Source organism: Leptonychotes weddellii, chromosome 8 (assembly GCF_054177405.1).
Source record: "Leptonychotes weddellii isolate Sample4059 chromosome 8, ASM5417740v2, whole genome shotgun sequence".
Lineage (NCBI taxonomy): Eukaryota > Metazoa > Chordata > Mammalia > Carnivora > Phocidae > Leptonychotes > Leptonychotes weddellii.
Genome location: NC_138376.1, coordinates 84,037,484 through 84,049,024, shown reverse-complemented (window position 1 = coordinate 84,049,024; position 11,541 = coordinate 84,037,484). Strand labels below are relative to the sequence as shown.

At 37.8% G+C, this 11,541-nt stretch overlaps 1 protein-coding gene across 4 annotated transcripts in view; it reads left to right on the top strand.

Annotated features, from left to right (window-relative positions):
- Window positions 1-11,541, top strand: part of CDK19 (cyclin dependent kinase 19) — a 174,593-nt gene that overhangs the window by 123,788 nt on the left and 39,264 nt on the right. For 3 of the 4 annotated variants that reach the window (XM_006735468.3, XM_031030363.2, XM_081828807.1), the window contains one exon: window positions 1,596-1,736. The exons of the other annotated variant lie outside the window; for it this stretch is intronic. In XM_006735468.3, the coding sequence (XP_006735531.1) occupies window positions 1,596-1,736 (141 nt within the window). The remainder of the gene's footprint in view (window positions 1-1,595; window positions 1,737-11,541) is intronic. 4 annotated transcript variants of the gene reach the window in all.

Here is an 11,541-nt window from a genome sequence, read left to right as displayed (position 1 = left end):
GTCTGTTTAGGAGTAACTTTAACAGACCTACAGGTCTTGAAGGAACTTTCAGAATTTATGCTATTATAGCATATTGACAAGAATGTCCAATGAATTTCTCTCATGGATATTCATAAAAATTATGTTTTCCCCATTTCTCTGTATCTTTTATATTTCTGCCAAGGTTTATTTGATAACGTGTACACTTCACTTTGAACGTCAGTGATGTGACGAAAGAACATGTAGTGCATTGGACTAGTCAGGTCCTGTAGAACTGTGTTGTTTGTAACATGGTGGCCCCCAGCTGCGTGTGCCCATTGAGCACTTGAAGTGTAGCTGGTCTAAATTGAGATGCATCATAAATATAAGATACACACTGACTTTTGAAGACTTAGTAGGAAAAAAATGTAAAATACCTCATTAATATGTTATATGTTGAAATGATAATATTTTTAATATACTGGGTTAATTAAAATATAGTACATCAATTTTAGCTGTTTTTTTTTCTTTTGATGTGGCTGTAAAAAGTTGAAGGTTATATATGTGTAGCTCCTACTATATATTTTTGGGGGGGACACTGATGCTACAGTATAAACCCTAATTTTCTATTAGTTCTTTAAATAAAGTACATATTGTTGAACAGTTTATAAAAAAGCAAGAAAGCTATGTAAATAGCTTAAAATGTTTCCCTACCATTTGGCCATTTTAAAGTTAGTAGAGCAATGTTAACAGTGTTGTTTAATAGGGGTTTAAATGGCCTTTAATACCCTTATGTCATGTTTTGCATAGGGGTGAGGTGGAGATGGAGGTGCAGGTTTGGGGTTCAGGTAGCATTTCTTCCCTATCATTATAATGTTTTCATGACCTACAAAATAACATGTGGACATAAAAATTTGAATATGTTGATGCAGTTATATTTATTTCAATGGGATTGAATGCCCCAATTTTCTCTCCCTCCTCCTTTCTAGTGATTTCCTATTTAATATTAACTACTAGGAATGTATCTTAATCTCATTCTGTGCCAAAACAAGGTAGAACTTTCCAATAATTCAAATGTACACATAGTCAGTGACATTACACAAATGCTCTAAGCGCTAATTTTTTATAGTATCGTAAAGATAGGGGCGCATGGCTGGCTCAGTTGGTAGAGCACGCGACTCTTGATCTCAAGGTCGTGAGTTCCAGCCCCATGTATGGCATGGAGTTTCCTTAAAAAACAAAACAAAACAAAACAAAACAAAAAACAGTAAAGATTTACAGGGTCTTTTCTTCTTTTTTTTAGTCTTTCATTCTGTCAATAGAAAATACAACTAGTACAATTTTTATGCAGGCTTTTAAACATCAATGCTTTTTACCTTTCGGTCTTATTTAATGAAAATCTTAATGGTTTCAGTAAATCTAGTCATCATACCCTCAGTAACATTGTCACATTCACCGCCAATATAGGTTCCATTTGGTTGACCTTATTATTCAAATTATTTTTCTTTGCATCATTATTGGCCTTTAATAAGTAATTTTTAAACATAGAGAGTTTATTGCAGACTTGTGTTTTATTGATATAGATATTAGCAAATACTATATATAATTTAGTATGTTTTATTTTTTTTAATTTTTAGCATATTATTAAGTTTCACCGTGCATCAAAAGCAAATAAAAAGCCCATGCAGTTGCCAAGATCTATGGTTAAATCATTACTTTACCAGATTCTTGATGGTATCCATTACCTCCATGCAAATTGGGTGCTTCACAGAGATCTGGTAAGTATGTTTCTTTTAAATTGATCCATATGATTTTTACCTTCTCTTAAAAAATATCTTTTCCTCTTAGTGCAATTATTATAAACATTAATTGTAGAAAATTCTGAAAACACATATAAGCAAAAGGGAAGGAAATAAAATCACCCATAAGCCTACAATTAAAAGATTAACATTATTAGTATTTTGTGTATGTTCTTCCATTATATTTATGCATAGCTCTAAAATGTCAGTGTGGTTTTCAATGAATGATTGGCATAATCTTAATGGAATAGTCATATGTGAAATAAGTATCTTTTAATCCATTCTGTTTTTCATATTATTGCTCATTGTTAGTAAAAACATTAATAATTAAAGATTGAGTTCTCATTGTTTTTTTTCCTTAAGAGCTAAGTTGAAATAATGACATTGCATCCAGTAAATAGAATGTTGTTATCAATATTATCAACAAATCAAATGTTTGATTTGACTTTTTTTTCAGTACACATGTAACAAGCATTTATTAATGTCAAATTCTAGTTATCTTTGCATTATTGTCATGTTAGTTTATGTTGATGAGATCTTTTTGGTTTGTTTGTGAGAAAACATGGTTACTGGATAGTTGTTATAAGTTTATAATTGGAAATTTTATTCCCCAACGCTCCTCAAAAAAGTGGTTTCGTGATCATTATTTCTTAGGCTTTTGGAGATTCTAGGGATATGGTAGGGATAAGTCTAGGTCGACTCGGTTTTACTAATTGAGGAGAAGTATTTGTTATAGAAAACGATGAATACACAAGGACATTAGTTAGTACCCCTTGCTGTCTGACTTGACCATCTCTTGCTATGACACTGAAGTTAAATTGGACCCAAATGACAGTGACCACAAAGATGGACTTATCCTTTCAATAGATGCATGTCACCTCATAATTTTGAACTGTTCTCAAAGACTTCCACCTATCCACTTTACTACTAACCATGAATCAGCACATTTTTACGTGGGTACATGAGGTCGTTCCAGTTCAAAACCTTCTTCATAAATGGTTTTAGATATTAATTTGCTATGTACTTAATATAACCGATGTGAGTTATTTTTGAGTTCCTGATCATGTTTGAATCATCGATCAGAATCTTTTATTGAAGATTAATTTCAACTCTTTTTTCACAAAATTATATAGTTTATTCTGAAAGCATAGATTAACAGATTTTATTTCTGATCTTGTCACTTGAGTATCCACCTGTGCTAAAACTCAGTATGACTAGGGCTTGGTTTTCTCCTAGTTGGTTCGCTGCTGCTTTAGTGTCTATTTTAGTTATGGCATCACCCTCCTCTCAGCCTAGAAAGTTCTTTTACCCCTTGCAGACCCTTGCACTGTACATGTAGACCTTGCCTAGTCTTGTCAGTTTCACCTCTAAAATCTCTCCTCTATTTGTCCATTTCCATCCCTGGTGCCTCATTCCTAGTTCGGGCCTTTGTTATCTCTTTCTTGAAGGATGGTACTAGCCTCTCACCTTGTCTCCTCGCAAATAGTCTCTTTCTCTTCCATCCACTTTGGACCTTCTGAATAATTACACAGCTCCTGTTCAAGAACTTTGAGATAGTTCCTCTTTGCTTACAGACTAAAGCTCTAGTTCCTTATTGGGCTTTCAAGGTCATAACAGATATAGCTCCAACCGCCTTTAGAATTTTTCTTTATCCCTACAGTCTTTCATTTACACTGTACCATTAAACTATTGATTGTTCCCTGTGTCGTCCTGAGAATTCCTGCCTCAGTGGCCTTCATTACCCCATCTCTTCATATTCAAATACTACCTGTCTTTGAGGACTTGCACAAATGTTAAAACTTATCCTCATATCCATTCCTACTTGGAAATAATGTCTCCTTCGTGCTGGTTGCTGTTGTCCTTCTTTCCTTCTCTTATGACACTTGTCTGTTAGTATTATAGCACTGTATGTAGCTGCCTTAGAACATCTTCTAGACTTTTTGAGAGAGGAGGGTCTACGATTCATTTTGGCACACTAGGAGTACCTGAGTACACAACAGGTACTGAGTAAATATTTCCTCAGTGAGTGAATATGAGTAAGAATACTGATTATTATGGGGTGCTCTTGGATCACGTAACATATTTACACATTTCAGCACACTGTCTGCAATAAACATTTATTATTACCTCGTATGTTTAAAGCATGAGGGATGGGGACAGCACAGATATGACTGCATGGAAGACCTTCTCCTCGGGGCTTTACTCTGAGGGAAGAAATATGCCATGGACACAAGCAATTACACTATAAGCCAGATGAGAAAGAATGTGATCGTGACCATGTGACAGGAACAGACTAAATGCTACTCAAGGTTAGAAGAGGTTATGAGGGGCGAGGGGAGAAGGGAAAGCTTCACAGAGCTGCCACTTGAGCTAGACACTGAGGGATAAGTAGAATTGAAATAGAGGTTTGAGGAAGTGAAGCTTGACTTTGGCATCTTAGACCACTCGGCTATACTGACATCCTAAGTAGAGGTTTGAGAGAGGAGGGTAACCTAAGGGAGTGTTGGATGTAAAAACTTCTGAGGTCAGAAAGCTCTTGAATTATCCCAGAAAGAGTATGAAGTTCTGTCTGATTCCAGTATGGATAAGCTAGTGGTAGTATGTGGTTAAGACTAGAAAGATATGGGGGCGCCTGGGTGGCTTAGTGGTTAAGCGTCTGCCTTCGGCTCAGGTCATGATCCCGGGGTCCGGGGACCGAGCCCTGCATCGTGCTCCCTGCTCAGCGGGAAGCCTGCTTCTCCCTCTCCCGCTCCCCCTGATTGTGTTCCCTCTCTCACTGTGTCTCTCTCTGTCAAATAAATAAATAAAATCTTTAAAAAAAAAAAAAAGACTAGAAAGATATCGGTTAGAGCCTGATCAAGGAAGCCCAAGATATCAGGCTAGGAAGTTTGTTTGTTCTTTTTTTTTTTTTAAGATTCATTTATTATTTATTAGAGAGAGAGAGAGAGCGCACAAGCAGGGGGAGAGGGAGAAGCAGACTCCCCACCGAGCAGGGAGCCTGATGTGGGACTCGATCCAAGGACCCTGGGATCATGACCTGAACCGAAGGCAGACAGACCCTTAACCGACTGAGCCAACCCAGGCACCTCAGGAGTTTGTCTGTTCTTAAGTACTAAAAGTTTACAAGCAACAGGGCTGCCTGGCTGGCTCAGTGGGTAGTGCAGTCAACTCTTGATCTCAGGGTTGTGAGTTCAAGCCTCGCATGTGGTGTAGAGATTACTTAAAAAAAAAAAAAAAAATTGGGAGCAACAGAATGAACATTTTTTCCCGGAATGAGAATTTTTCTCCCACTGAAGAAGCCACTATTGATTATTATTACCTCATCCATAGCATGAACACGGTTTTGAAAAAAATATATTCTGAATGTGGTTCTGACCTTATATAGCACATTCATAATTTACTCACATTCACTGAATGCCTCTACTCTTCAAGTAAGTAACTAATAATATTTGAAACTTTGAACCAGTAGGAATCTACCTGGGACAGCCTGCTCAGTTCTTACCGCTGATCATGAATCCTGATAGCTGGACCATATTGTCATGGTTCTGCCAAAGTATTTTCAGGAGTAGAAGATTTAAACTGTATGTTTACTTTAGATGTATTCTGCAGTCAGTATAGAAATATAAAGTATATCAAATATGAATGTGGTGTTAAAAATATGATGGGGACATTTGAAAAATTATTTTTTTGTGTGAGCTTAATAGAGTTGCGATTTTAGTCAGGAGTGGTTTTTTTTTAATGCTTCATTTCCTATTGCTATAAGAAATTTGGCTTTATACTATTTGTTGGTCACAGTTGTTTCAGAGTATGTACCATTTCTAAATTTTCATTTGACGTGAGAAACCTGCAAGATCCATATAATTAAAGGCATTAGAGTAAATGTAAATTTGCAATGTAATAGTCTAACCCCCCAAATTTAAAAAGAAAATCAAAATTCAGTGTTTTGGACTCTATAAACAGAGGCATTATATCATCAAAGAAGTTGGGGTTTTTCATTGTGATTGATTACATATCTGGGGTAAGTATTTAGTTATGTCATTTGAATCCAAGAACTTAAAACAGAAATAGAGAATTTAAATAAAGTCACTAAAAAGATTACTTATATTAAGGAATTGCTTTAAAAGGAAAGGAGAAGAGGAGCTAAATATATTCATCTTGGCTGAGAGACAGCGAAGTAGAGACATGAGTCTATAAATATTTGGAACTTGTAAACACACAGGAAAAAAGATGTATTTTAATTTTACAGCAGGATATAGCTAAGAGTAAGAAGATGAAATATAGGATGACTCACTTTTATGATATTACTATTCTGGTAGGCTGGAAGGTTACCAAGATATAGTTTATCCCTTTTTCAAAATTATGAGCTTCGGGGGAGCAAGGATCATATCTTACTCATTTTTGTATTCCTAGCATTGGTATACTGTTTGTGTTTTAAGTTACTTAAATTGAATTTCAGCAAAGCATCTGGCAATTGCCTATTCTTTAGCAAAGGTAGAGAAATACTGGCTAAATGATAGTGTTGTTAAGATTTATGGCTCCTTAGTTACTCAGTATTGCTACTGGATCAATGGCATCAACTGAACAATAAGTTAAACTATCTCTGTCACTTTCATATTTCAGTACCTAACACATGACAAATGCTAGGTCTTTATCAAATGAAAGATCTGAGTAAACGCTCCAGGGCCCTGACCTGCCCTGTCTTTTAAAAAATATTTGTGGGAGTCCCATCCTAAAACTCTAACTTTGGGTTTGAATGGTAATTATTATTCACAATAGTGGGTGAACTTGTACTCCTTTGAAGTCTATGGGCACAAATAACTATATCGTCTGCAAACGTGGTACATGGAAATTTTGTGAGAGCTGGTTGAGGGAGAAAATAATTTTGTATCCAGTAATCTTTTGAGTTTTGTTATTAGTTAACATCTACTGAAACATTTTAAGATTGTCAAAAAGTCACTTCTGTCACAGACCTAAAGACTTACTTATTCTATTAGAGGTTAATAGTAATAATAATAATAATAATAAACTTGCCAGTACTTAGAGTCAGATATATTTCAGTTGATTAAAGAAAATGGTGTAATAGATATTCTAGCTACAGAGAAATGTGTAATATATGACTCTGGATACTTTGTCATACTAACTGATAGAGAGCTATATAGTTTTGGTTTGTTATTTTTTTCCTTAGGACACCAGCTTGTTCTGGCAGAATACTTACTTGATTTTCAACAGCATTCTAGGTTGTTTACGACCTGTTGGCTGTGTATGTTTTAAGTCTGTATTAGTTACCTACTGCTGTATGACAAATTGCCCCCAAACTTAGTGGCTTTAAAGATGTTTATACATTTATCATCTCACAGGTTCTGTGGGTCAGGAATCTTGTGGTTTATCTGGATCCTCTGTTTCAGAGTCGCCTTGAAAGATTGCAGTCATCTCCAGTCTTGACTAGGAAGCATCTTGTTGATATGGTTGTCGCAGGATTCATTTCCTCAGGAGCTGATAGGTGGAGGCTTCCCTTGGTTCTTTGCCACATGGGCTTCTGCACAGAGCGTCTTACAACATGGCAGTTTTCTTCACCAAAGTGAGCCAACAAGAAGGCGAGAGAGTGCGTGTTAGCAAGATGGAAGTCAGAGTGTTCTGTTAGTGAATCATGGAAGTGACATCCCATTACCATTGCTGTCTCCTGTTCCCTAGAAGTTGTTTGTGCAGCCCACACTCAGGGGGAGTGATTACACAAGGGTGTGTTTGCTAGGGGTGGGGATATTGGAAACCACGTCCAAAGCTGCCTACCACAAACTCTAAGAGGCTTTCATATGATATTTGGATCCTGTTATTGTTCTGTTATTTAGTGGAAACATAAGAAAGTGCAAGTAGTCCCTTCTTTCATACATCATTTTTTTCCATGTTGAAAAGTTGCTTGGGTGGCAAGAGTTTGGGGATAGTTCTGGTTCTAAAGAGCTAAAAAATATTATAAGGTACCAGTTATCCCTTCCCTTTTGCAAACATTCTTCAGTGATTTATTTCCAGAATTCAGTATATGTTCCTTACATTTCCCCTCCTCTCCTGTCCCCTCCATTCCTTCCCCATTATTGAACCACAGGTTTAATCTGTTTAAATGTAGAAGATATGTTCAATTGAGAGCCAGGATTTTTCTTCACTTTGAACGTACCTAGAGATCCCACCTTTGTTACACTGTCTGAGGCCTATGCTTATCACGACTACTTTCTTATTTCTATTTTTCACGCATTTGTGTCAAACGAAGGCAAAAATGCAAAGAAAAATTTAAGTTTCCCACTACCAAAAATTGGTAGTGCTGCTGAGTTGTAACAGGTAGCTGACAAGCGGTGAAAGGACACCATGTGGAAGCATGAAATATTATAGTCCTTTAACTAAGAGAGAGCATTTGAAGGTGCTTTAGGAACATCGCTGTATAAAAGACCAATATATGAAAGTCAGAGATGGCCTCTGTCTCCACTCAGTTGGAGAAGGAGTACTGTACTGTTAATCTTTGTGAAAGTTTGATTAAAATAAGTGCTTGGTGGTTAGAGAATCTTCTAGAAATCTCTGTGTGCGGCACAGCTTCTCTTCATACCTTGTCTGACAAGGAGATACATCAAGTCTTTAATTTTGTCTATGCTAAACAGGGCCTGACAAGGTGAATGTGTTATACCACAATGAACCCCTTAAAATCTGACTGCAGCCATCATGCTGGCATTTTGAAGAACTTTAGTAATATTTTAGAGTTTAGCCTTGCTTAGTTCTTATGAAATGGGAGCTTTGAGATCTTAGACTTAAAAAAAAATTATTTCTAAAATAGCTAATTGTTTTTTTCTTTTTAAATTTTTTTATTAACATATAATGTATTATTTGTTTCAGAGGTAAAGGTCTGTGATTCATCAGCCTTACACAATTCACAGCGCTCACCATAGCACATACCCTCCCCAGTATCCATCACCCAGCCACCCCATCCCTCCCACCCCCCACCACTCCAGTAACCCTCAGTTTGTTTCCTGAGATTAAGAATTCCTCATATCAGTGAGATCATATGATACTTGTCTTTCTCTGATTGACTTATTTTGCTTAGCATAATACCCTCTAGTTCCATCCACGTTGTTGTAAATGGCAAGATTTCATTTTTTGATGGCTGCATAATATTCCATCGTATATATATATACAGCATAAGATAGCTAATCTTGATCCGTAAACCCCAGCTTACTCATTTATGAAATGGGAATAAGGATAGGTACTTTGTACAGTTGTTGGTCTCCCAGTCTTAGCTCCAGAGTTCCTGAATTCCTCCTAATTTCCCTTCTGTAGAAGCTTCTGGATCCCATCAGCAGTCCAAAGATGCCCTTTCTTTTAACTGCCTTCTTCCCCAGAATTCCTTTAGCCTGAAACTCTAGCCCCTTCTGCTTTACAAAGTAGAGCCCTATTAGGAATATGTGAACATGCTTCTTGGTGGTTTTTTTTTTTTAAGTAGACTGTGTTTCAACTTGTTTATATTTAAACATTGCTAATATTTTTTGCCAAGTCTTCATATTTAAAAATATGAGTTAAAAAAAGTTGTTTAAGTGAAATCAAAATGAATAAGTGCCTCAAATAACTTACTTTTCATTCTAATAATCATGCTAAGTGAATGACTTTCTATTATTTTTTATTTGATTTATTAAGTTAATGGTCTACTTAAAGAATTATGGCAGAAAGTAGCATTTATTTATTTTAAAGATTTTTAAATTTTATTTATTTGAGAGAGAGAGAATGAGAGACAGAGAGCATGAGAGGGAGGAGGGTCAGAGGGAGAAGCAGACTCCCTGCCGAGCAGGGAGCCCGATGCGGGACTCGATCCCGGGACTCCAGGATCATGACCTGAGCCGAAGGCAGTCGCTTAACCAACTGAGCCACCCAGGCGCCCCGAAAGTAGTATTTATTTTAATATGACTTAATCATCATAATTTCTTTTAGAATGCAGAGCTAGCAACGAAAAAGGAAAATGTGGCTTGGTTCTTTTCTTTTCTTTTTTTTTTTTAAAGATTTTATTTATTTGACAGAGAGAGACACAGCGAGAGAGGGAACACAAGCAGGGGGAGTGGGAGAGGGAGAGGCAGGCTTCCCGCAGAGCGGGGAGCCCGATGTGGGGCTCGATCCCAGGACCCTGGGATCATGACCTGAGCCGAAGGCAGACGCTTAATGACTGAGCCACCCAGGCGCCCCGGTTATTTTCTAACTTGCAATTTTAGGTGACTTTGGATGATTGCAGATCTTGTCATGCTGATGAATCACACTGGGGTTCCTGCTGGTGACTTTTGGTCCCTTACTAGTTCCTTAGGGCTGGGTCCTCGAGAGTCTGTGGCTCAGCAGTTCATGTCTGCAGCCTAAAGGCTTTTGATGGTGGTGATGTTACCCCTGTGCAGGGATTCTTACTCTGCTTGTACATAAGGCCTTGTGGAGATGAGGCGAGATAATGTTTCTTAAGATGCTCTGGATACTGTGACACATACCTTAAAATGTGAGAAGGTATTACTAAGGTGTTTTCTAGATATGGGCTGTGATTTTTTTTTTTTTTTTGAGAGAGAGAGTGTGTGAGTGGGATGGGGGCAGAGGGAGAGAGAGAGAGAGAGAATCTTAAGCAGGTTCCACACCTAGCATGGAGCCAGATGTGGGGCTCAATCTTAAAACCCTGAGATCATGACCTGAGCTGAAATCAAGAGTTGGACGCCTAACTGACTGAGCCACCCAAGCGCCCCTGGGCTGTGATTTTTTTTTTTTTTGGCATGACAGGTTTTCATCGTGCACACCCATAACCCAGGCACAGGAGCTTTCTACAGAGTCCTACCCTTCTGTGGGTGTCAGCTGGAGTGTAATGCTGCACCATCTGTTCCACAGACAGGTGATACACACTAAGAATCACACTTCCAGAGGACCCACTTCAAAGGGGATGAGAGCTCTTAAGGTTCAGCTCAAGGATAGGGCTCTTGTGATGATCCCAGACTTAAGCGGAAAGTTTTATTGGCCTGTACGGACAAACACGTGTATCTAGAAGGTGGTTTGCCAAACTAACTCCAAAGTCACTGAGAGGTGATAGTCAAGATATATTCCACAGTGGTAGGAATGGCAGGGCCTGGTTAAGAATCAAGGGCTACAGACAGGAGTCCCAGCACTTTGAGGCCTGTGTTTAAAACTGAAGAATCATTTCAGGCATACTATTTTATTAAATTAGTATTATTGAGGTAGAATTCACATACAATAACATGTATCCATTTTAGTTAGAAATTGATCAGTTTGGAAAAATGTATATACGAGGGTAATCACTACCACAGGCATCCTTTGTGACTAGCACTCTAGGGTGATTCAGGATCCCTCATTAAGAATGACAGCGTCTTAATCAAGAGGGGATCTGACATGCATGGACTGATTATTTATTTCATTGGGAGACTGCATATGATGATTATTTTGGGTGATCGTATTCTCAACTAAGCACTCATCCGAGTAGAAGCCTTCTAGAGGTAAGGGCCATAAATCAATTAAGTGTTGTGCATTTTCCAGGTGTGCTTTTGTTCTCATAACCCTGGCCTGTGGTGCATTTCTGAGAGACTTGAGTTCTAATCCTGCCTGGGCCTGCCACTGTTGGGGGGACAGTGAACTTGGGTAAGGTTGTAGGTCTTTCACCTTCGTGTCTTCATGAGTCAAAAGAGAGGGCTCGGTTTCATAATTTCTACCTCTGACCTTCTTTTTTTTTTTTTCCCCAAACCAAAGGTCTCCCATATTTATTGCTGAACCAAAAGAGAAC